Source organism: Rhipicephalus sanguineus, chromosome 2, assembly GCF_013339695.2.
Source record: "Rhipicephalus sanguineus isolate Rsan-2018 chromosome 2, BIME_Rsan_1.4, whole genome shotgun sequence".
Taxonomy (NCBI): domain Eukaryota; kingdom Metazoa; phylum Arthropoda; class Arachnida; order Ixodida; family Ixodidae; genus Rhipicephalus; species Rhipicephalus sanguineus.
Window position 1 is genome coordinate 172,098,835 of NC_051177.1, and position 25,860 is coordinate 172,124,694.

Sequence of the window (25,860 nt, forward strand, 5' to 3'; positions counted from 1 at the left end):
ATAATGAAACGTATGTTCGGGTATATACAATGCATGAGCTGTCTTTTATGTTCGTCACACACTCGTGTCATGCCATACCAACTTTGGTGTATATCCAGGTAACAACACGGCCGTAAGCGCACCAAGACAGTGTCATTAAATCATGCCGTACATGACATTCATGTTATGATTTGCGTGTTAGAACCTGTCATTTATGTTCGTCATACAGTCCGTCACGCAATACCAGTTTTAGTGCATATCAAGCAAGGGAAACGGCCTCGAGCGCACCATTATCGTGGCAGGGTAAATCATGCTGTATATGAAATACATGTCATGATTGTCATGTCACCACATGCCATCAGTGTTCATCATACAGTTGCGTCGCGCAATACCAATATTAGTGTATGTCAAGTTAGCGCAACGGCCGCGAGCTGACCATGAGCGTGGCACGTAAATCATGCCCTACACGACATGCATGTCATGATTTTCATGTTACCACCTGTCATTTATGTTCGTCATACAGTCACGTCACGAAATACCAATTTAGGGATATACCAAGCTAGCGCAACAGCCGCGAGCAGACCTTGAGCGGGGCATGTAAATCATGCCCAACACGACATGTATGTCATGATTTTCATGTTACCACCCGTCATTTATGTTCATAATACAGTCACGTCATACAATACCAATCTTGGTGTATATCAAGTTAGCGCAACGGCCGCGAGCTGACCATGAGCGTGGCACGTAAATCATGCCCTACACGACATGCATGTCATGATTTTCATGTTACCACCTGTCATTTATGTTCGTCATACAGTCACGTCACGAAATACCAATTTAGGGATATACCAAGCTAGCGCAACAGCCGCGAGCAGACCTTGAGCGGGGCATGTAAATCATGCCCAACACGACATGTATGTCATGATTTTCATGTTACCACCTGTCATTTATGTTCATAATACAGTCACGTCATACAATACAATCTTGGTGTATGTCAAGTTAGCGCAACGGCCGCGAGCAGACCTTGAGCGGGGCATGTAATCATGCCCTACACGACTGCATGTCATGATTTTCATGTTACCACCTGTCATTTATGTTCGTCATACAGTCACGTCACGAAATACCAATTTAGGGATATACCAAGCTAGCGCAACAGCCGCGAGCAGACTTTGAGCGGGGCATGTAAATCATGCCCAACACGACATGTATGTCATGATTTTCATGTTACCACCTGTCATTTATGTTCATAATACAGTCACGTCATACAATACCAATCTTGGTGTATATCAAGTTAGCGCAACGGCCGCGAGCAGACCTTGAGCGGGGCATGTAAATCATGCCCTACACGACATGCATGTCATGATTTTCATGTTACCACCTGTCATTTATGTTCGTCATACAGTCACGTCACGAAATACCAATTTAGGGATATACCAAGCTAGCGCAACGGCCGCGAGCTGACCATGAGCGTGGCACGTAAATCATGCCCTACACGACATGCATGTCATGATTTTCATGTTACCACCTGTCATTTATGTTCGTCATACAGTCACGTCACGAAATACCAATTTAGGGATATACCAAGCTAGCGCAACAGCCGCGAGCAGACCTTGAGCGGGGCATGTAAATCATGCCCAACACGACATGTATGTCATGATTTTCATGTTACCACCCGTCATTTATGTTCATAATACAGTCACGTCATACAATACCAATCTTGGTGTATATCAAGTTAGCGCAACGGCCGCGAGCTGACCATGAGCGTGGCACGTAAATCATGCCCTGCACGACATGCATGTCATGATTTTCATGTTACCACCTGTCATTTATGTTCGTCATACAGTCACGTCACGAAATACCAATTTAAGGATATACCAAGCTAGCGCAACAGCCGCGAGCAGACCTTGAGCGGGGCATGTAAATCATGCCCAACACGACATGTATGTCATGATTTTCATGTTACCACCCGTCATTTATGTTCATAATACAGTCACGTCATACAATACCAATCTTGGTGTATATCAAGTTAGCGCAACGGCCGCGAGCAGACCTTGAGCGGGGCATGTAAATCATGCCCTACACGACATGCATGTCATGATTTTCATGTTACCACCTGTCATTTATGTTCGTCATACAGTCACGTCACGAAATACCAATTTAGGGATATACCAAGCTAGCGCAACAGCCGCGAGCAGACCTTGAGCGGGCATGTAAATCATGCCCAACACGACATGTATGTCATGATTTTCATGTTACCACCCGTCATTTATGTTCATAATACAGTCACGTCATACAATACCAATCTTGGTGTATATCAAGTTAGCGCAACGGCCGCGAGCAGACCTTGAGCGGGGCACGTAAATCATGCCCTACACGACATGCATGTCATGATTTTTATGTTACCACCTGTCATTTATGTTCGTCATACAGTCACGTCACGAAATACCAATTTAGGGATATACCAAGCTAGCGCAACAGCCGCGAGCAGACCTTGAGCGGGGCATGTAAATCATGACCTACACGACATGTATGTCATGACTTTCATGTTACCACCCGTCACTTATGTTCATAATACAGTCACGTCATACAATACCAATCTTGGTGTATATCAAGTTAGCGCAACGGCCGCGAGCAGACCTTGAGCGGGGCATGTAGATCATGCCCTACACGACATGCATGTCATGATTTTCATGTTACCACCTGTCATTTATGTTCGTCATACAGTCACGTCACGAAATACCAATTTAGGGATATACCAAGCTAGCGCAACGGCCGCGAGCTGACCATGAGCGTGGCACGTAAATCATGCCCTACACGACATGCATGTCATGATTTTCATGTTACCACCTGTCATTTATGTTCGTCATACAGTCACGTCACGAAATACCAATTTAGGGATATACCAAGCTAGCGCAACAGCCGCGAGCAGACCTTGAGCGGGGCATGTAAATCATGCCCAACACGACATGTATGTCATGATTTTCATGTTACCACCCGTCATTTATGTTCATAATACAGTCACGTCATACAATACCAATCTTGGTGTATATCAAGTTAGCGCAACGGCCGCGAGCTGACCATGAGCGTGGCACGTAAATCATGCCCTACACGACATGCATGTCATGATTTTCATGTTACCACCTGTCATTTATGTTCGTCATACAGTCACGTCACGAAATACCAATTTAGGGATATACCAAGCTAGCGCAACAGCCGCGAGCAGACCTTGAGCGGGGCATGTAAATCATGACCTACACGACATGTATGTCATGACTTTCATGTTACCACCCGTCATTTATGTTCATAATACAGTCACGTCATACAATACCAATCTTGGTGTATATCAAGCTAGCGAAACAGCCGCGAACGCACCATGAGCGTGGCGTGTAAATCATGCTGTACATGAAATGCATATCATGGTTGTCATGTTACCACCTGTTATTCATGTTCTTCATACAGTCACATCGCGCAATACCAATTTTGGTGCATATCAAGGCAGCGAAACGGCTGCGAGCGCACCATGAGCATGGCATGTAAATCATGCTGTACATGACATGCATGTCATGATTTTAGTGTTACCAACTCTGATTTATGTTCTTCATACAGTCAGGTCATGCAATTGACTGATTCGTGAAGCGCACGATGTTGCAGCAACATCGTTGTACCACGAAGCAGCGAGAATAAAGCACTCGAGACATAATTTAACATTTGCGTATCCGACATGACCATATATGTGAAGCGCGTGTTAAAGTTTTCGAGTGTTATTAATTCGCCATCGTTTTAAATAAGCCTTTCTGAGATTAATTAAGGTAGATACAACACAACTTGCCTTGTGCCGAGACAAAGAAATTACTTTTGGATGATCCGACTGCGTAATTTGCGTCATTGCTGTTTGTGGTTTTCACTTACTATTCCTCAGGATGGAAAAGTTTTTGGAGTATTCGAGAAAGCTATAGAATCCGCTCTGTCTGCGAAATGTCAATCCGCAACTTCCCCAACTGGACTAGCTTTCCATTCTGCCCTTAGCGCATATATTTTTTTTTTCCTGTGCGTGATCATTCTATGCACTTACGACAGAAAAATTACTCTGCTTATGTGTTATCGACAGTACGCATCGGTCTTCTAAACCCGGGCTTTCGGGTTCGAGTCACGTTGAGGGCATGTTTGTTTCTTTAGTAAAAAGCTTTTAGCTGTATTTTTTTTTCTCTTTCATGCAGCGAATCATATTTGTTTCTACTTCATCTATCTATTTCATTTCAGCTATCTGTTATACAGTGACCGGCAGTAAAATAGGCAATGGTGGAAACTACGCAAGTTCGCCAACCACACGTCGCCCTCGTGGCCTAACGGATAAGGCATCGGTCTCCTAAACCGGGGATTGCGGGTTCGAATCCCGCCGAGGGTATGTCTTTTTCTTTTTACAAAATGGTTTTCCGCTAAATTTTTCTTGCTTGAAGCAAAGCATATTTCTTTCTATTATATCCTTTCCACTGTGTATTATACTGAGACCGAGATTAAATGCGCCAATGGAATGTACCCGAGTGCACCCTCCACCCATCGCCCTCGTGGCCTAACGGATAAGGCATCGGTCTCCTAAACCGGGGATTGCGGGTTCGAGTCCCGCCGAGGGTACATTATTTTTTTGTTTTTTTCAAAGAGCACTACATTTTCCTTGTTTGAAGCCAATCATATTTCTTTTCATTTCATCTTCCTATTTCCTTTCCACTGAGTACTAAAGGAATATGCACTGAAACTGAGCGGCAACGTGGAGCTTCGGTGCCCCGAGCCGGACGCCATTTTCGAGGTTGTGACGCAGCAGCCGACCAACGCCTGCCACTGTGCTTGCTGTGCTTATGTGATATGTGTTGTCTGGTGTCTCCTGGCCTTCCGTGTGCTTGTGCGTTCCATTTACAATACTACGGTGTTGGAACTGTCTACTACTACGTGTTGCATACTTGTAAAAGTGCCCAGGCCGCAGCATGCTGTTGCGCGTCGAGCTACGACGGTCAACTGCGCGGTTTACGGTTGCTCCAACCGGACGAGAAACAAGCCCAACGACTAGAACTTTCAACGGGCAGGCTTTTATGTCGTGCCGGAAGTGAAACGGGGAGAGTGTGAGAAGACAACGGAGCTGTCGTCAAGGCGCAAAGCTCTATGGCTGCGCAGAATTCGTCGCGAAGACCTGCAGTTTGCGGGGCGCATTTCATCACATGTGAGCGCGGTAGTGGCATAAAACGTACCTTTTTGGCGTTATTTTTTACGTGCAGCACTTTAATGTACCGCCTATTTCAGGACGACCAGCTTATTTGATCGATGATCGAGGCAAACCCCGACTGGGCGCCGAGCCTCAATCTCGGCTTCACAACGCACGCTCCACAACGCTCCACAACGCACGCTAAAGGAAGTGCGAGCGACAGGTGCGACTTAATTTTTTTACGCCGTTAAGCGGATTGTAAGCGATTGTAAACTAATTTATTCCGCTTACAAGTGACACAAGCAAAGAAGCCTGTTAGCGTGTTGCAGTTCAATCAACGAGAGGAGAGCGCCAGAAGAGTGAGTAAGTGCGACTAGACAGGGACGTAGAAAGAAAACATACAAGGACACAACGCTACTTTCAACCGATATTTTATTTTCACTCGAACCGATAAATATATACCGAGCGAGCGGAAACAACAAATGGACAACCAGTGGGCAAATCGCTGAACCGAGTACGTGTACAGGGCAATATCACGGCATAGCAAAAATATTGCCGCGACAAAGCAAAACAAGATATCGCAACTCTTTTGGAGAAAGCGAGAGGAAAGGCTGGCTAACGCACATTTCTTCTAATCTAGGAATCTCAGAGGCCTCAGCAATTTCTCTTGTCGTCTTACTATGCGCCTTATGCAGGTTAAAGGTGTTTTCAAACAAAGGTATACCGCCACAGTCTCTGAAATTAATGCCCAAATGACCTGAGATTGCTTCTGTGACGTTAAAATGACTCTCTTTTAGTCTCTGGTTCATACGTCTGCCGGTCTGACCAACGAACTACCGGCGTCAAATGAAGCGCGAACGGCGGAGCGCGTGCCACAAGCATTAGCGACGGTATAGTGCACGCGTCGTCCAGTCATCACGATTGAAAGGCCCGCACATCCGGTTAGGCAGCACTGCGCGATTGCCCTATAGTGAAATGCTTTTGCTTCTGTTCAAGCTCTCATATTTGAAAGGAAAAAATAAAAGATGTAAACGAACAAAAAGTGAAACGGCCAAAACCGCCAGGCACGCCCACGCCGGCCGCCTTTATCACCATATCAGAACTAGAACAGAAGCAAAAAATCGCACAGTGCTGCGAAACCAGATGTACGCGCCTGGCAGTGACCGGACGGCGTGCACTAAACCTTTGCTAATGCTTGGGCCACGCGCTCCGCCGTTCGCGTTTCATTTGACACCGATTGTACGTTTTTGCACACGAAGGCGGAATGGCATAGACAACGTTGCGAGTACAGGTTCGATTATTAATATGGCATGCGTTCACCTTGTTGCTCTCCGAATTTACCTGATGACATAATCTCTGCAGACGGTCAGGAGCTGAAAAGACCACGTCCACCCCCGACTTTCCCGTAATTCTTCTGAGATTGTGCGAAATGCAATGCATGTATGGCACAACGGCAACTTTCTTGGCTTTAGCACCACCGCTGTTGCCCTTTGATCAGCTTTTAAGCTTTCTGCTCAATCCCTCTGCGACAGAGCTGAGCATACCTAATGGGTAACCAGACTATGCTAAGCGTTTGGCCTGATCCAAGAAACTGGTTTCTGTCTTGTGGTCACAGGACTTCATAAGGTAATTATTGGAACGAGATTGTACTATTGCGCGTTTCACAGGCTTTGAATGAGCTGAAAAAAATGGCAGGACGAGCTTATTCCCTCTTGGCTCATAAGTCCGGCAAACATTCTGTGGTGAAAAGTACAATCTCAAATCTAAAAATCTGATGAAATTGTCCTCGGGCACTTCATGCGCCAACAGCGAAGGGGATAAAACTTCTGTTAATGAGATTATGATTTTAGAGACCACCAAGTCAAAGCTAGATGATTCATTGTTCAAAAAAACTAAAACAATCTTCCACAAATCTCAATACATGCAGAAAGTCAGGGTTATTTTTCAGGCGGTTATGAAGAACCTGGTCATGATTGGCTAGGTACAAGCCACTTAGGCAGGGAGCAATGCATATGACCCAATGCAGATACCTTTTTTTTTTTTTATTTAACAACAGTGCCATCCCTTGTCGCGTAAGTAGAGTTAACATAAAAACTAAGAAGCTCCAGAAACTGATGGCATGTCAAACCGGAAACGTTTTGAAATCGTACTGCTCCAAACTGTTTATGCAATGAGCGACACATTTCATCAAGTCACTGTGGGGAATTGGATAGTAAAGATCCTTTAGATCGATAGAGGAAGCAGCATTGTTCCTGTCTTCATTGTCGTTAAAGAATTCTACCACTTGGTCGGAATTCCTTGCCAAAAACGGATCGTCATATGGCAAAAGCTTGAAGTACTGTTTTAAAAACGTTGCTACATGTTTGTGCCAGCTTGCGTTTTCTGACGCTATCAAACGGAAAGGACAGTCAGGTTTGTGCGTTTCGCAGAAAAGAACAAGTATGGTTGACCATTAGTGGTCTTTTCGATGGACCGGGATAAATGATCTAGTTTAAAGCTTTTGCATAGCTTTTTCGCGTCGTTTTGTATTTTCGTAAGAGCTAAGTCTTCCTGCACCTGAAAAGTAGACGAAATAGCTTCATGAGCCTTTGAATTATACGTGGTCCCGTTCAACACAACAAAACCACCTTCTCTATCTATGATAAAGAAGGTGATAAAAAAGGCGATAACACGCCCCCTCATGTGTTTTGGTGCTTCGCACTTGCATGCGTTCTCTGAATGATTGTGGTGAAAATTTAATTTTTGCTGTGCGCGGAGTCGTGAGGTGCGTTTCATCGTTGGTGAACGTGTTCAGGACGGTGTCCAACGCGCACCGGGACGATGAGATAACATTTAGCGCCGACCGCTTGCCTCGGTACCCGCGGAAACGATGTGCTGTGCAAGGATGCAATAGCAACACACGTACGCTAGGCGACCCTTGTCTTATAGGTAAGAAACCGGGGCAACGGTTCGGAATACCGCGCTCGCTGGATGTTTGTGAATCAGTATTCCTGCGGCCAAGATATCTATCGCGTCGCAGTTCACATGCCTGTATACGTTACAAGTAACGGTAATTTATCGGAGCATAAAGCAAAACAGTGCACGTAGTGTCCTCGCACTTTTTGTACTTGTTACCACACTTGGTGCTTATTGTCTGCAGTGTAATAAAATTGCGTTATTGTGGCCATCGAATTAAACTGAAATGTCATAATCTTGGCGTGGCAAGGGCTCATTTCTTCTTTTTAGAACTGAAGCAAACTGCGCATGTGCGAAGCAAATAAGCAACGCTGCAAATATGAGAGGCCGCTGCTGCTTCCTTTATTCCATCTGCGAAGATGCCACGAACACCGAATAAAAGTTCCAAGAATAAGTTTCCTGGTAAAACCAAGGCCAATTAAACGCAGTACACTTAAACCCCACTGTCTTGTCATGTGCCGATATTAGTTTAGCTGCCGTTGGCTTGAAGCGCACTTGTCATGGATTCGCCGGCTCGCCTTAGGGCGAGTCCTGAGCGATCAAGGGCCTCCGAAACCAGTTTTTGATCAAATTTCGCGCTAGTGCCAACAAAATGACGTCACTTGTTTACGGAATATTACGTCACATCCGCTGATTTTTTGTTCAGCCGGAAGTGTTTCCTCCTCATACGGATGGCGCTAAGCCCCATGAGCAGCTGACGGGCCGCCATTTTTTGAACGTATGGACTTCTATGGAAGCTTTACTACCAGTTACATGTACCTTGTAGTGCGTCCGTGCACATAAACATACACGAGTCAGCACGAATTACTCCAGTGCGCAATATTAAATGGACACTAAATAGAAACAATGAATTGAATTAGATTGATAAAGTGTGCTCGGAGAACTCTTGTGTAGTTTATTTCACCACCATAGGTTTATTATTAGAGGAGAAAACCATGCAAGTTCAAAGTTTGATTTTTAAATTTCGCGCCGCACTTTGTAATTCGTGACGTAAAACGTTTCAAAGAGCATTTAACGTATTTTGGCGCCACTGGCTCGACGACATTTCCACAAACTCGTTATGTCAAGTCTATGGCCCCTTCAGAGGACAATGTACTTCGATTTAACCGATTAGGAACTACGTAGGCCCAAGCAGGCGCCGTCAAAAATATGTGACGTCACGGCAAATGGTGCGGGAATTCCAAGGTGGCGTCGCCACCTGTATTTTCTTTTTGCGCGTTTTCTCGCTTATTAAGCGTCTTCTCGCAGCAAGCTTGGTGTTTTTGGTATCGTGGAAGACTACTTTACTAATGCGAGAAAAATCGTTTTGCTCTTTAGTGCCCCTTTAAATGAAGCGCATGGGGATCGTGTTGGTCACGACCTGCAGTGTGCGTTATTGCTTCCTCACAAATTACCGAGTCCATTTCTTGTGCAGGTGACGAAGAATTCTCCTCTTCAGAAACACCGGCTGTGCAACACCTTCCAGGTCATGCAGCGAGCATAGCAAAAAACTTACTTTCTTAATTAAGCGAGTATGCAACTGTGAAGCATTGCATTTCGCTATTTATGCGTCAGTGTTATGCACTCAAGCAAGGCCGTTTCAACTTTTGCCTCTGAATTCTCAAAGCCGATCAGATGCTGCATTCGAAACTGCTGACAGTGAAGGTGCGTGCAAATGCAACATATAATGATTTGCAAATGGAGAACCCATTTAGTCGGGCCATTCAGACCTGTGCATGCAAGGAAACCTTGTTGTTGCATGAGTTCCACTGAAGACTTCTCTTCCCAACTATATAGTTTCTCTTGTACGTGCTTTCATTGTGCAGCTGCTGAAAAGCCTTCATGCCTGCCATGTCCAGTACTGCAAGACAATGGAGCAGCACCTCAGTGCCACCTGCAAGTGCATCTGCAGAATAATCAAGCTTCTGCATGTGAGCAACACAGTCTTCTCTCTGGGGCTTGCAAATTTCATTTCCCTTTAATGACTTTCTGATTTGGGCCAAAGTGCTGTGAACACATGTAAAGACAATGTGCTTGTTTGAGATAGAATCCCATAATGTGGAAGTATGTTTAAAATACGTAACGAAAGTTTCAGTGTCGGTATCGATGAAAAAAAACAGCATATCCACGGAGTGAATGATGATGAGTGGGCGAAGCTGCGGAGGTTCATCCGTAAACCGTAAATCTTCCGTGAATTCTGCCCAGTACATCATCACCGACGTGAGATTGGGCGCGTTTATACTAAAGGTTCGATGAGTTATGACGACTTGCAGCTCACTTTAATTTTACATGTACGCTGTGAATTTTCATTGTTTAGAAAACCATTGCTTTAGAAAACATCTGGCGTCTTTCGTTAAGCAGCTGGCGTCTTTTCGTTTTGCTTTATAACCATCTGGCGTTCTTTCGTTTTGCTTTTACAAAACATCTGGCGTCTTTCATTGGTTTATTTCATCAATCAACGGCGTTTTGAACAAAATTTTTATTGTTTAATCACGCACAGGAGAAATCTCACCAGGCACTACCTTGGAGGTAAACAATGGCTGCTAATGGGAATGAGAGATAGAAGAAGTCGGCTTTTAGCTAACACTTACACTTCTACTTCTACAACGTTTCCTACTGGAACATGCCAATGGCTGCTAATGGGGAATGAGAGACAGAAGAATTCGGCTTTTAGTTAACGCGCACGCTGCGAATTTTTTATTGTTCAACAACGCACAGGAGAAATCTCCCACCGGCACCACCTTGGAGGTCAAAGCTTAAGACTGGTTACGCACTACGACTACTACGACTACGACTACGACCACGAGGGACGAATGGGTGCCGCCTTAAGGAGCTTCGCCCCTAAAATTTGTGAACACGGGGTGTCGTTGAAGCCGACGTTTCGACAAATTGTCTGAAGAAAAGCCCGCTTGTCGAATCGTCGGCTCCAGCGACACCACGTGGTCACGAATTTTCGTCTCTTCAAGCTTCCCTCTTCCCCGAAACTTCTCCCATTGTTGGTATGGGTGTGAGAGTGTGGGTACAGTACAACCATCAAGGCTGTGCAAAATTGTAGATGCACTTTTTCCTGCAGTGGCGGGCTGAGCGTATAACAAACAGTTCGATCTGTCAAGCGCCTTCAAGCTGTCATTTTATTTATCATAAGTAGGGGTGTGCGAATATTCGAGTTTCGAATTGAAATCGAATAATATATAATCGAATAATTCGACCGGACGAATATCTAAAACGCGATCGAGAAAGGCCAATGGCGCAACTTGCAATGGTTAGGGTGTGTTGGCTAAAACTAACGCTAGCGTCATTACAGTAGGCCTTTCGTTAAAGCTTTCATCGATAACCTGGTTTAAAAGCTAGCGCATGCTTATTTTAAAGGAGATTGTCATTTCCACACGTAAAAAATCACAGCATATCCACGGAGTGAATGATGATGAGTGGGCGAAGCTGCGGAGGTTCATCGGTAAACCATGAATCTTCCGTGAATTCTGCCCAGTACATCATCACCGACGTGAGATCGGGCGCGTTTATACTAAAGGTTCGATGAGTTATGACGACTTGCAGCTCACTTTAATTTTACATGTACGCTGTGAATTTTCATTGTTTAGAAAACCATTGCTTTAGAAAACATCTGGCGTCTTTCGTTAAGCAGCTGGCGTCTTTTCGTTTTGCTTTATAAACATCTGGCGTTCTTTCGTTTTGCTTTTACAAAACATCTGGCGTCTTTCATTGGTTTATTTCATCAATCAACGGCGTTTTGAACAAAATTTTTATTGTTTAATCACGCACAGGAGAAATCTCACCAGGCACTACCTTGGAGGTAAACAATGGCTGCTAATGGGAATGAGAGACAGAAGAAGTCGGCTTTTACTTAACGCGCACGCTGCGAATTTTTTATTGTTCAACAACGCACAGGAAAAATCTCCCACCGGCACCACCTTGGAGGTCAAAGCGTAAGACTGGTTACGCACTACGACTACTACGACTACGACTACGACCACGAGGGACGAACGGGTGCCGCCTTAAGGAGCTTCGCCCCTAAAAAAAAACAGATGACAGAACTCTCAAGCCATTAGGAACTTCGCTTCCAAAGCAAAGGCACGCACTTATTGCGTAGTTCGCTCGCCTATGTCTCAAGCGCCGTAAAACATCCCGACTTTGGCCCGCGAAACGCTCAGTGATTGGCTTCACATGTGAAAAGTTGTCCACGCTGTGCAGTCACCACTGCCGCACCGCACAACTCGTTCAGAAATTCCCATTGTTCCGGCGCGCAGTTAAAACGCTGCTGCAAACAGGCACCCGAAGAATTTTGGGCCCGGAGCACTCATGACGGTGAAGCACTACATCGTCATTCTCTGATGAGCCGTATTGCGCGGCCATAGTGAAAAAAATTGGGGGACCCTTAAGCTTCGCCTTTAAGAGTTGAACGCGATAGCGAAATCAGGCCCCTAGTGCGCACTTCAACCCAGGCAGCACACAACCTCGGGCCGATATTGGTTTTACGGCGGCTGTGCGCGGCCCCACCTCGGGCCAGCATTGCCAGCCTGGCGCCGATATCGGCGGAGCCGTTGACTTTTGCCGGCAAAATTGGGCCGATTCTGCCGCCTTTCAGCCGATGTTGGTCTTTCACCGGCAACATTGGGCTGAGTTATCCGGCCTTCTGCCGTCTTCCCGCCCATATCAGCTTATCCGATTTCTTTCACCGGCAACATTGGGCCGAGTTTGCCGGCGTTTTGCTGTTCTCCCGCCAATATCGGCTTAGCCGATGGCTTTCACAGGCAACATTGGGCCGAGCATGCCGTCATTCTGCCGTGCTTCAGCTGACATCGGCGGAGCCGGTGGCTTATCGACGATGTTGGAACTTTCTTGTCTCCCTTCATACAGTTATACATGCTCTGTTGAGAACGTCCTCCTGCGTCGCGGCGCTCCAAAAGTCCTCGTCACCGACAGAGGTACGGCTTTTACGGCAGAGCTAACGCAAACCATCTTCAAAAGAGAGCCACACAAGTCACCGACGGACAACACCCGAAGGCGAATGGCCTCACCGAGCGGCTAAATGAAACCCTCGCCGACATCCTCGCAATGTACTGTACGTCGAACACATGACATGGGACGCCATAATATCTTCCGCACATAACCCGAAGTTAACACGGCAGTGTAAGAAACGGCGCACATATGACGCCGTTCAATCTAGTTGACGGAAGCCTCTCAGCGACGCTGGACGCCGTGTTGCCGGCCGTCAGTGACTTGAATAACCTCGACGTTGCGCTCTACCTTCAGCCCGCCGAAGAAACACGGCAGCTCGCCCGCCTAGAATACAATAGTAATGCAATAGAGCATTAGGCGCTTGAATATTTGTAGCTTAAGCTGTAGAATGCCGCTACATGGATTGCTGTACTAGCACAAATAACAAAGTTCAAATATTGTACCGTGCTAATGCCGCACGTACGACTCGGTGCGCGAAGTATCGCCGACTGAATAGCTTGCATTCTCTTATTAGTTTCTGCTATGACAATGGCTAACAACTATCACTAGCACAGTTACTTTTCTACCAAAAGAGATCGTCTTCAGAAGAATAACTGACTGAAATTAGATGGCCACTTCGTTGACCAGTTGTTCAACGCTATCAAAAATGTTGAAACGTTATTATAACACATACCATTAACTTCATGGGCCAAATTCAAGGTACTTCTGTTTTGTAAATGTTTTTGCCACTGGTCGGCCGACTTCACTAATGTATCCAGCATCAAAATTCACCCAAACATTCCCGCACGAATGCTTTTAGCGGAAGAAGTTTTATGTGAATACTAATTCTGTGCATAAATCGAGCCTGTCATCATATTTATAGCGCTATATCCTTTCAGCCGCTGAATGTGGGGCGCGAGCGCTCATATACTACACGGACAGTTTCCGATATCTGTGTTTACACGTATTTACTCACGCGCGTGTCTGGTTCAAGCGTAACAAGCGCATTTGCTTCAGTGATGTCACATTATTTTACTTTATGAAAATAGTAAAAAGCTCAGCAAGGCGTGTTGCTGAGCTAGTTGGTTCATTACTTGAGAAAAATAGGTATGGTGCAAAAAAGACCGGGCGAAGTGAAGACACGTTTTGTCGTTTGAATGTTTTACAAATCAACTAGCCCGCTGACCATCTTTAACGAACTGACAAACACGTGTTTGCCACGTGTTTGTCAGTTCGGATTTGCACTTCGTTGCTGTCCATTTTGTGACATACATATCTTTTTCAAGTAAAAACCTCGTTCAACGATTGCTTCCCATGTGCTTTCAGAAACAGTCGCATAAGATTATTATGGCACGTGAAATACGATGAGAAATGCGGCTCCAACGTGGTGTACGCAAAGTTTTCATGTAGCGACATGTGGCAACAAGTGATGCATTGAAAATTCGACGAACGCCTTTCTCAAACGGCATGCCCATAGACATGCTGGGGGGATCGAACACCATTGTGGTAGGCTGAGCCGTGCTTTCAAGAAGGGAGAATTCGCATTTTTTTTTCGCTCCTTCAACCTCTACCCCCACCCCTCCCTCCCTTCCCCTCGTTCAGCGTCATTGTCGCGAAACTCGCTTGACCAGGCAGGGTAGCGTGGCCGTCCCGACGGAGGGACAATCGTAGCTGCGGGAGCAGGTTTTTTTCACTCCGACCAGCAGAATTCTTCAAGAAGTGCGGTGTGTGGACATGTGTGGTGGAAAGTCAAAATCGTGCACGAGACGGATACGCGGCAGGATTCCGGCATTGTTTTCGGCAGAGATCACCGCAGCGAGAAACCAGTGGCCCCCTGCTTCCATGTTGAACTCGCTCACCTCATATAAGGCCACGTGTTCACTACTGTTACGTGTCATCAGATTTTTGTTCTCTTCTTATCGCGTATTTTCTATTGACCATCGTGTTTTGTGTATTCTGATACGGTGCGCTTGCATTTTTTATTCGCTCGTGTTTTTAGCGATCCAACGGGCACACGTGAGTGGTTTTTATGCACGATTCCTTTCTGTTACAATCTTACCTTTAGATTAGGAATGCGTGCGTGTCTATCGTGTTTAGATGTAGAGTTCATGGGATCTTGTGGTACCGCTCGCAATGTTTCTCGTGTCGCGTGCAGCAGTTTATCCATCTTTTTGGCCCTTAAGTTATCACTGAAAAAATTGCAATTCCCGCTGAAATGATAACGCTAATTTAATTGCCAGTCATGTGTTGCGAATGCCTACCGTTTCTTGGTGAACTTAATAAACGTGGGGGGGGGGGTGCCCCTCTGCTCGTAATTTGCTCACGCGTATACACAATCTTCTAGTCTAGTTGCCACTCTTAATCTCGCTTTTTCGGCAAGCCGCCTAACATTATCTTTCTTTTCTTCGGGTCCGTGTTTAATCCTACTTTAATGCTGCCTTCGTTTACATCTCCAGAATTTTTTTCGTGATTCGGCACCGTCGTTACTGAAAAGCGCGATATCGTCCGCAAAACGCAAGTAGCTAAGATATTCTTCGTTAATCCTTATTCCTATTTTTGCCCGTTTTAGTTCTTTCAATATTTATAGTGAATGTGCTGCGCATAACGTTGAAGAGATTGTAACTCTTCGCATAGGCGTGCGCACAGTGGGGCAAGGGGGCGGCCGGCCCCCGTAGTCACCTAAGAAGAGGTGGGTGCAAGGTCTGCCAAACACATTGACTTAATAGGGAGGGGGGGCGATGAGCCTTCGCCCCACCCACCCCTATGAAGGGGAACCCTGCTCACGCCTATGATTTTGCGCCTGATCCCATTCTCGATTAGGATTGTCTTGCTTTTTTTGAGGAATATGGTGGCTGTGGGGTTGTTTTAGATGCTGGCTACGGTATCTATAGATGTTTAGATATTTCTTTATGGCATAATTATTCCGGAACTGCTGGCGTGTGCTCATACCTGTGAATAAATTTGTGTTTATCACCTTGCAAATGTGTTGCTCCTTAATTTCTCAGACGCATGCGTAGTTGGTGCAGTAGGCCTTTCATCAATTTAGTTGTACTAGAGACAATATTAACTTTCGTTCTCGGCTTGCACGGTTCGACAGAATTGTGGGTCTTAATCGCACACTAAGACATCAGTGGAGCAGTCGTTCTAATTAGGAAGCATTTTTCGAATATGGCACCAATGGTAGTCGATGAATGTCGTTGGGCCGCGAATAGTCTATTTTAGCGCTGCTTACTTACAGTACAGTAACCACAGTAATACCGAACTGCCGTGTTCGGCACGCAGCCATGTTACTTTATAACACATGTATCAGCCTGCCTGATCAAGTTACTTTACGCATCGAGCAACTACCGCCGGTGTCTCCATATAAACTAGCTATGTGCCGACCACGACGGTATAGTACTACTGGACTAACGCACGGTAAGCCACCACTACTAAAACATAATAACGGGTGTAAACGGTCACGCCGGCGGCTACCCGACGTCGGCGGGGCCGAGGCCGCGCCAGCATCGGCTAGCATATATAGGCCCAATGACGGCTTGCCATCATCGGTTGAATAACGGCAGGCCCGTCTCGGACCGACGCTGGCTAGCCCACGTCGGCCCGAAGCCGGCAAGCGCGCATCGGCCCAAAGGCGGCTAGCCGACGTCGGGCCGACGCAGGTGAAAGTAGCGCGAGCGTGATTTGCCGACGTGGGGCCAATATTGCTGCCGTCATTTGCCGACGTTGGGCCGAGATCGGTCCAATGGCGGCGTGCTGCCTGGGAACCACTAAGTGCATACTTATTAGTGTGTGTTGTTACACACACGCACACGCGCGCGTGCGCGATGTATCTATAGTAATGGTACAGGTTTTCGATCTAAAGCACTTCCCTGTGCTAGAACGGCGGAGCCATATAGATGGCTTGCACTGACATCACTGAAAGCGCCGTGTTGGAGCACCAGCATGTGGGGACGTGACGTTTCCGATGTCGCATTGATGTTATCAAAACATCACATGCAGATTCTTTCATTATTCAAGCACAGAGACATCCTTGCCGCGTCGTTTTCACATAGACGCAACTTGTATGTCACCGAAGCCGCCGTCGTAGAGTCCCAGTTCCTTCCAGAAGCTGCGTCCATGACGTCACGTGCAAGCCATCTATAGGCTCTGCTGTAATCGAGACATGTTTCTCACAATGCTTCACACATCGCAGCACATTATCTAATGTTTGCTGTTTGCTCGATATCTTTTCCGATAGATGGACATAGTTGTCCATTTTTGGAGCTGTTTGCAACGTGTGTTTGTTTTTAGCGGATATGGGTGCACTATACCGGCTTTTTTCGAAGCATTGCGTCGCGCAAAAAACGTAGTTTGATGTCCTCGCCAATGCGCCTACAAATCGCCGAATTTTCGTCGTGACACCTGCCGAGCAAAATGCGTTGAGACTCCTTCCACTACATGGCATTTATGTAGTGTTTTTTCCGAAGCAGTTGCAAGTAACATCGTGGCTTTGTGGTAGGACACCTGCCTGCCACGCAAATGGTCCAGGTTCGATCCTTAATGGGATTGAAGGTGTTTATTATTTTTATTTGCATCTTTCTCGATTTTTCGGTCACGGACGATTTCTCGCTCACAAACGACGCCGTCAACGACGCCGACGGCGGAATTTCTGCGAAACGAGCTGTCTAACGCTATCGCGTTAAATCTAGCTACCGTACCCCTTCTGTTAGCCGTTAGGAATAGCGCTGCTGACTGGAATGTTGGCTCTTCCGCCAACATGGCTGCGCGCACATAAAAGCCGAAAACCCGAAAACCAGCCTCCTCCCCCCCCCCCTCCTCCGAACAAGCACGTAATAAAGCTATCACCGTCTAATTTATACGTGCCACCGGGGCAGCCCTGTGTAAAACAGAACCATGTCTGTATTGCTGTACTGAACTATCTTATTTACACGCTTCGTGCATATGACATATTTCCGGGTACCATTACCGCTTTCAACTACAGCAAACACCGAAACATCACGGCGAGGGAGCATGAAGCCAGGTAATGTGGAATAGCTTGTGTTTCTGCATGACAATTTGTAGTATTTCGGTAGCAGCTCACCGCGTTATGGGCAGAGGACATGAGCAGATTTCATTTTTTTTTCTTTCAATTTTTAACAAAATCTTTTGTATTCGTTTCGATATTTGATACGTTTAGTCACAATTAAATTTGAGATGAAATTTCGCTATTCGCACACCTCTAGTCATCGTTTTTCGCATACGAACATGCTGAAACAAGCAAACAAGCAGCAATGCTGTACATGAAGTGTTCACTCATGTGCGTTCTCTTTTTTATAACCATCACATGTTCAATTTACCCTGCAGGCATTACAGATAAGGAAGTGACAGTTGACCTTCTGTCACCCCACATCTCTTCACTGGAGGAAGAAAACTGCCGCCCTCATCAGGACCTGGCTAGTGCACACAGCCCCATGGCAATGGCGGTCCCAGATAGGGATGTGCTCTAGCAACGGTTGACGTTGGCGCGTTGTCCCCGTTTCACTTTCGGCACGATATAGAAGCTTACCCGTTGAAAGTTCTCGTCGTTGGTCTAGTTTCTCGTGCGGTTGGAGCAACCGTGAACCCCGCAGGTGACCATTGTAGCTCGACGCGCAACAATGTGCTGCGGCCTGGGCACTTCTACAAGTATGCAACACGTAGTAGTAGACAGTTCCAACAACGTAGTATTGTAAATGCAGCACACAAGGATACGGAAGGCAAAGAAACACCACACAACACATATCACATAAGCACAGCGGCAACCGCCGGTCGTCTACTGCGTCACAACCTGGAAAATGGCGCCCAGCGCGGGGCACCGCAACGCCGCATTGCGGCTGAGTTTCAGTGCATACTTCCTATAATACACAGTGGAAAGGAAATTCGCTCGCTGGATTTCAAGCAAGACGGACGTGCCGGCCGCGATATCCTGGATTACTCCTCGTACCTCTCGCTGATCGGCGCCCCGTGACGGTCGCCTCGCCCGCTATGCCGTGCGCCGCTCATCGTCGGGGCCTTCGCCGCTTCGCCGATGTGCACCGTGCCTCTGGCTGTGTTTCGTGGTCCCGTCCTTGAACTCCCGTGATCGTCTCCCACATCTTTCCTGTCCTCTTTTCTCTTCTTTGGATGGATGGCTCTATCACTTCTCTTTCTATTTTTTCCTACTATTCTTTCATTCCCTCCGTATACCCCCACCCCTACAAGGCACTGCGCCGTGTCGCCTGAAGGCAGACAGAAATTAGGTGTCTTTTTCCTTTCCTCAATAATCACAGAAACAGAGATGAAATGGAAGCAAATATGCTTCGCTTCAAGCAAGGCAAATGTAGTGTAAAACCTTTTCTAAAAAAATGTACCCTCGGCGGGACTCGAACCCGCAATCCCCGGTTTAGGAGACCGATGCCTTATCCGTTAGGCCACGAGGGCGATGGGTGGAAGGCGCACTTGCGTACTTTCCATTGGCGCATTTAATCTCGCTTTCAGTATAATACACAGTTGAAAGGAAATAGAGAGATGCAGTAGAAGCAAATATGATTTGCTCCGTGCACGAAAAAATATATATCTAAAAGCTTTTTAGTGAACAAACAAGTATACCCTCAGTGAGACTCGAACCCGAAAGCCCGGGTTTTGGAGACCGATGCCTTATCCGTTAGGCTATGCGGGTGACGTGCAGAAGGCGCATTTGCGTGATTTCCATAATACATAAGCAGAGTAATTTTTCAGTCGTAAGCACATGCAATAATCACGCACAGAAAATAAATGCCCTAGGGGCAGAATAGAAAGCTGCTCCATTTGTAGCAGCTTTCCATTTGGAACATTTGGAACAAACAACACCAATTATTCTATCACCCCTTCACATCCCATGTGCCAATAACGCATTTCACAAATCCCACCTGTACTACCCTTACGACACAATCCATTCACCCTGCTTTGTATACCATATATCACTACCAAAAATTTGGGGAGAGGTGAAGTACGCAGTGTGCGCCAGTGTTTCCCACAGCAAAATCACTGCTAATGGGCTATGAAAGACAGAATAACGATTATACACAGAGATCTGCAGTCCACTTTTAGTGAACGTGCACGCTGCGAATCTTTATTGTTCAACTACGCACAAGAGAAATCTCCCACCGGCCCAACATTGTAGGTCAAGATCCAGTGCCTATTTATACGCGGTGGCCGGTGAACTGAACGGTTGTGCAGCGCGAGCAGTCGGGTGCTTCACTCAAGAAATTCGCTAGCAGACGCTGCCTGCGTCGGCGTTGTCTCTCGCAGGCGAGTGCGCGTTCTCGTTCCTTGCGAGCTGGTAGCTCAGCGTTCATCGCAGCAAGAGCATTTCCGTAGTCAAGGCGCGCCGTTCAGGCTCTCTCACTACCCGGCGAGCGCTGAGGCGGTGGCGCCCTCTCTTGCGCTCAAGCAAATGGAGCGTCCCGACAGCAGACGACGATGCACGATGCACGCCGGCACGCCGAGGACCTAAGGTGCTTCGCCCCTAAAACTAACCCTTCAGCGAAGCCACGACCACGCCTGTCGCCCAGTCGTACCGATATTAGGGGCGTAGCTCCTCTTAGTCTAACCTTGTCACGTCTCCGTTGTCCGGCGTAAACGGATCTCCCGTATGATGCAGTAGATGGCGCTGTCTCATAGAAGTACATACAAACTGCAGTTCAGGGACGATATTCTAGATGGCGCTGTACACAATCTGTGTCGTCATCACCATTCGCCATCTACGCTCCCCCTCTCTCTGCTGTAGGAATACGGAGCGGCGCAAGTGTCCCCTCTCTCTCTCTCTCTCCTCCTTACACTCCCCCCCTCTCCTCTAGGAATCCTCTACTCTAGGGAGCGGCGCGCACGACAGGTGGTGCGACAGCTGCATACTCTGCTGGGGGCGCCACGGTAGTTCCGCGGTATGAAAACGACGGAGCGCGCGCCTCATTCTCTCTCCTGTGCAGCGCCGCGATGAGCGCTCGGGCCATTGCCGCGGCGACGTGGCGATCCCGAACTCCGGGCTCGCGAAGCCGAAAGGAAACGTGAACGGCGGCAAGCGGACCCTAAACTCCGGGCTCGGGAAGACGAATCAAAACGTCGAGTGGCGGATCTCGAGGCGGCGCGGCAACACGAAGCCGAATCGAAATGTCGAGCGGCGTTGTCTCTCTTCTCTTATAGATTCTCATGCGTCCTCTTAATGAAATTACATCAACTCCCGCTCAAGCTAACTATCTCCCCGCTGCTTCGCATCCACACAAGGTTCCCTTTAGCGGGAGATGGCGTAATTGTTTTTTTCGAGACTGATGTCACGCGTGTCAACGCCCCGTTATAAAGGGAACGCTCATAGCATCCATACATCCAATAGCACTGTGAAAGGAATGTGTGAAAGATAAAAAGCGGGTTCATGTAGCCTCCGTTATGCCGCCTGCCGCGTGAGCGCCGCGGCGACCGCCGAGCCCTCTCCCATTACTCTCTCGATTTCGCCCCTAGGCGCCGCTTGGCGGCGCTGCGTTATTACCCTCTTGCAGACGACGCTCTCCGCCGCTCGCGCGCCGGCTTTTGGCGCTTTTTCTGTCTGCTAAAAAGAAGCGCGAACGTTGTTCGGAGTTGTTGCCATCACATTAAAAGAAGTAGTATTCATGTGTAAATAAGAATAAAGGTGAAATAAATTGTCAGTATGACTCTTACCGGAGTGCTAATTCGCGTGGCATTCACCTTGCAGACGACAAGTTTAACTCGTCGTTTGGTCGCCGAGGCAGTTGTAGGTCTGTCTGTTTGCTTCAGTGGGGATGTCCTCCTGCCTTTTCATCGGTCACTATGCGCTGCTGTTGCGTTCCGCTCTGCACTTCTAGCCAGCGAAAGAAAGAAGCAGGAGTGTCCTTCCACGAGATACCAGCGAACACTGAGCTACGTGAACGATGGCTACGAGTTATCGCAAGAAAGAACTGGGTGCCGAATTCCACCTCGCATTACTCGGCCGTGTGCAGCCTACATTTTGTGGAAGCTGACTTTCGTGAAAATACTAAGAGGCGTATGCTAAAGCCCGATGCGGTGCCTAGTGTGTTTCCTCATTATCCATCGTACATGAAGAAGGAGCCACCTAAGGAGAGAAGCTGCAGCAGCATACAGAAGAGAAAGCGTGATTCTTCGACGGACACGTTGGCAAGTCTGCCAAGTCAAAAAATCGATTCGCGCCCTGCATCGGCGCCAGAAGTTCGCGCGGACACGCCTGAAGAAGTCACTGAGCCCAGTGGCTGGCAACAACCAGAAAGTGTTTCTTCAAGCGACATCCAAGCCTTGCCTTTTGTGATAGTGGCTAGTGACTACTGTCAGTCCGCAAACATCCTTGAGCCACCATGCAGATGCGCAGCCAGCGGAAGAGGGTGCAGGCGCGCGTGCCTTGAGGTCAGTTGGTGTTCAAGCCGACAGTAGGAGCACCGCATCAGCCTTCTTGGAGCGAAAAAAATGGCGCGAGAAGGAAAGAGCATGGAAGCAACGAAATGAAAGACTGCAGGCAACATTCGATGCAGCTGCAACAATTGAAGGAAGAGTGCAACGTGAGCAAATTTCTTCAAGTCGCCAGGGACTCAGATCAGGGCAGCACTAAAGCCAGAGTCATTATGGATCAAGTGCTAAATTACAAGGCGAAAAAACCGAAGTGACGTGAAACCACTATACGACAGTGTATAATTTTGCGGAACCTCTCGACAAAGTCGTATGAATATATAAGGACAGAGCTCCTCGCGCTCCCGTGCAGAACTACGCTTGGAAAGTGCCTGGGAACTAGCGTCGGAGAAATAGGTTTCAGTGAACTAGTGAAGCAGAGGCTCAACGCTGAAATGGAGTGCCTCGACCAAAGCCAAAGGCGCAAATTAATAGAACTTGTATGCAGAAAGTTTATGAAGCCGCTGTTCACAAACCATGCTGTCGACTTCACCGACAAAAAATCTGTGGCCAAGCTTTATCAAAAGAAGCCGTTGTCGCGGAATTTTTTGAAGCTTTGAAGCTTGCCCGACACGCGCACCTTCAATGTTAGACTGAAGCAAATAAGCGGTTTCAGTTCATCCGGCTGTTTTTTTTTTACTTGTTCTGACATGTTTTCCTTTACATTTGTCTTTTCTTTTGTATATATAAAATTGCTATGTCTCGTTTTATTACTTCAACCTGTGAATTTCATTTATATTTTGATCGGGATTGATCTCGTTGTTATATGAGAGCAATTCCTTCGAGCGCTTACATTCAAAGTATAAGACACCTTTAGGGCGCTCTTTTTCGTAATACGATATCATAAACAAATAGGCGAATTCGGAAGAACAGAATACGATCGAAAGAAATCGCATAAAATTACAAAAAGCGAGTGGCTGCGCACCATTCAACCATAGCAATCAAGCAAAGAGAGACCGCGCGAGAGGGTAATAATCTGACGCCACCACGCGGTCACTCGAAGAAACAGACCGCCAATCGTGGAGCAATGGGAACTGGCGTGACGCAACAGGCACAGAAAAAATACAGGAGGCGCTGGTTTGGCGGTAGCTCAGTACAATACAGAAAAAAAATCGGCGGTAGCTCGGAGGGCTAAATGCCGCGCCATCCATCGTAGCGGACCGAGAGGTCACGGGTTCGACTCCGGTAAACGGAACTTTTCCTTACAGTTTTTTTTTCCTTTGCCATCTGATGACGTTCATTTTGCTGACGTATTTCCGTGACGGAAATGTGTCATGAAAGTCTTGGTGGACCCGGCATAAAACACGTACTTTCGTGTTAAAAAAAAAAAAACCCTCTGTCGCTAGCGGCTCTGTTGGCAGTGCTGGCACGCCTTGATGACAGGCCCCTGTCGGATCCAACAAACTTAGAATGCCGACCTGCAATATGATCGTCACAACAGAAGTCTATCCAGACTTTATTGAATTTCTCGTGCAGGAGTGGCCTCTTGGAGAGATTATAATGCTCTATTTCCTCACCTTTCTTTTTTAACAGCGCAGCCGTTTATGACAGCGGTTAGTTGTAATCCGTAAACGGAAAACTATCATCATCATGAACCAGCGCGCGCAATGTTCGTCCTCTCCTTCCTCTTCGGCCTTTTCTGCTTCGCTCGCAGAACACGGGCACCGATTTGTCCGACGTGGGTTGGAATAACTCTGGTAAGTGAGAGAACGAGTACAGAGAGAGAGAAAGAAAGAGACAGAGAAATTATTGACGAGAAAAATTTACCAGCGGCCGCTTTTTCGAAGCGTAAAAGCGTCAGTGGGCTCTTCGCAGGAAGGGCTCCAATTCTCCCACTCGACCGATCCACCACCCGGCTCCACCAATTGAAAAGTTAACGAATTTAACTAATTTAATTACTGCCGCAATTGATGATAAAATGCCAGCCACTGCAAAAAAGTATGGATTAAGGAGGTGACCAAATATTACATTTTATTTATTTTTCCATTTTTTTATCGCTGATTCGCTTGATGGCATAGCATCAGCGATTCCTGCTTTATCGCTTGCGGTGGCCACTCTTATATGTTATCCTTTTTTTTTTCGTTGTTTGAGAGAACTATCTTGCTTACTTCTTGTCTTCGTGCTTTACCTCCTCCCTGATTTGCTTCTTCGGAAATCACTCTATAGTTACGGTTTTGTTCATTCCATCTAAGTCGTTTGTTGCTTCTTTTTCTAAGGCATCGTGTTTGTTCCCTAAAGGGCACTCCTCAATTTCTGTGTTTTTACCATCGGTATTTTATAGGGCGACTTTCGCGCTGCCTGTGATCACAACATATTTGATGCTTTTTCCACTATTCCTGCGTCATGTACTGTGCCTGCATCCCTGCACATTTGAAAACTGTTTCGTTTTACATCGAAGCTGTATGTATATATATTGGCTACCTGAAATTGTCAATAGATCTGTCTCATCAATTTGCTGACCTCTTCTGGCTTCACAAATGGTGGCGTTACAGGTTACAGCGTAGTGGCATCATAAAGCAGATGCCAAAACAAACTCGCCTTTTTTTTAATATGATTCTTTTTGTTGTTGTTGTTGTTGTTGTTTTTTGCAAGGAACAAGGCAGATTTACCAGCGCAGAAAGACTCCGGCGATTTTTTGGCCATCTCAAAGTAATGGTGCTTTTATGTTCCTGAGACGCTCCTGTTACGGGCCCGATAGCAGAAATACTCCGCAAATTGGAGAATAATTTTAAATAAGCAAAAAAACCGCAACACCGAAACAGAAACCCAACCGAACTGTCTACGTATTACGTAGACGTTGTTACGAACGAACCGGAAGTCGTACAAGGCATGCCGGTCACGCCGGCGCGGAGTATGAAAACTGTGACAGCCGGGACGAGCAGGCGCACAGTGGAGAGGTGAGCACGCCGCGCATCAGCTGTAAAGGCTCTGATACACTCCAGCGTAACGTCGGCGCGCGCGCACGCTCGTCGCGGCGACGTTACGTCAGCAAAAAACAGCCCTCTACAGTCCGGCGTCGACTGACCGCCGACGGATGCTGGCGCGCTCGGGAGTCGCTTGGCTCCGAATAGATCCTGCTGCATTTCGCGCCAGACGCGCCAGACTCGCATGCACAGAAACCTGCTTCGCGGGCTGTTTCGTCGGTTCCGGACAGGTGGCGCGGCGCGTTCTTCGCTTTACTGCGCATGCGCTCCTCGAGATGCGAACGCCCCGCGCGTTGGAGCCGGCTCGACTGTAGCGGTGACCGATTTGCGCTTGGCGTAGCGTCGCCGGCTTGGCGTGACGAAACGCAACGTCCTCGCGCGCGTTCGCGTCGGAAGTCGGAGTATAACAGAGCCTTAATGTCTGCGACT

General features: G+C 47.1%; 1 protein-coding gene and 3 non-coding genes across 4 annotated transcripts in view; 3 read left to right on the forward strand and 1 right to left on the reverse strand.

The window, feature by feature from the left end:
• LOC119382036 (UHRF1-binding protein 1-like) overlaps nt 1-25,860 on the forward strand; it is a 93,382-nt gene that overhangs the window by 21,034 nt on the left and 46,488 nt on the right. Inside the window, exon 2 of the mRNA XM_049412981.1 lies at nt 9,934-10,038. Within this exon, the coding sequence (XP_049268938.1) occupies nt 9,934-10,038 (105 nt within the window). The remainder of the gene's footprint in view (nt 1-9,933; nt 10,039-25,860) is intronic.
• On the forward strand, nt 4,312-4,384 carry Trnar-ccu (transfer RNA arginine (anticodon CCU)). The gene has a single exon. It is a non-coding gene; the product is annotated as a tRNA-Arg (tRNA).
• Nucleotides 4,539-4,611, forward strand: Trnar-ccu (transfer RNA arginine (anticodon CCU)). The gene has a single exon. It is a non-coding gene; the product is annotated as a tRNA-Arg (tRNA).
• Nucleotides 19,429-19,501, reverse strand: Trnar-ccu (transfer RNA arginine (anticodon CCU)). Its single transcript has one exon. It is a non-coding gene; the product is annotated as a tRNA-Arg (tRNA).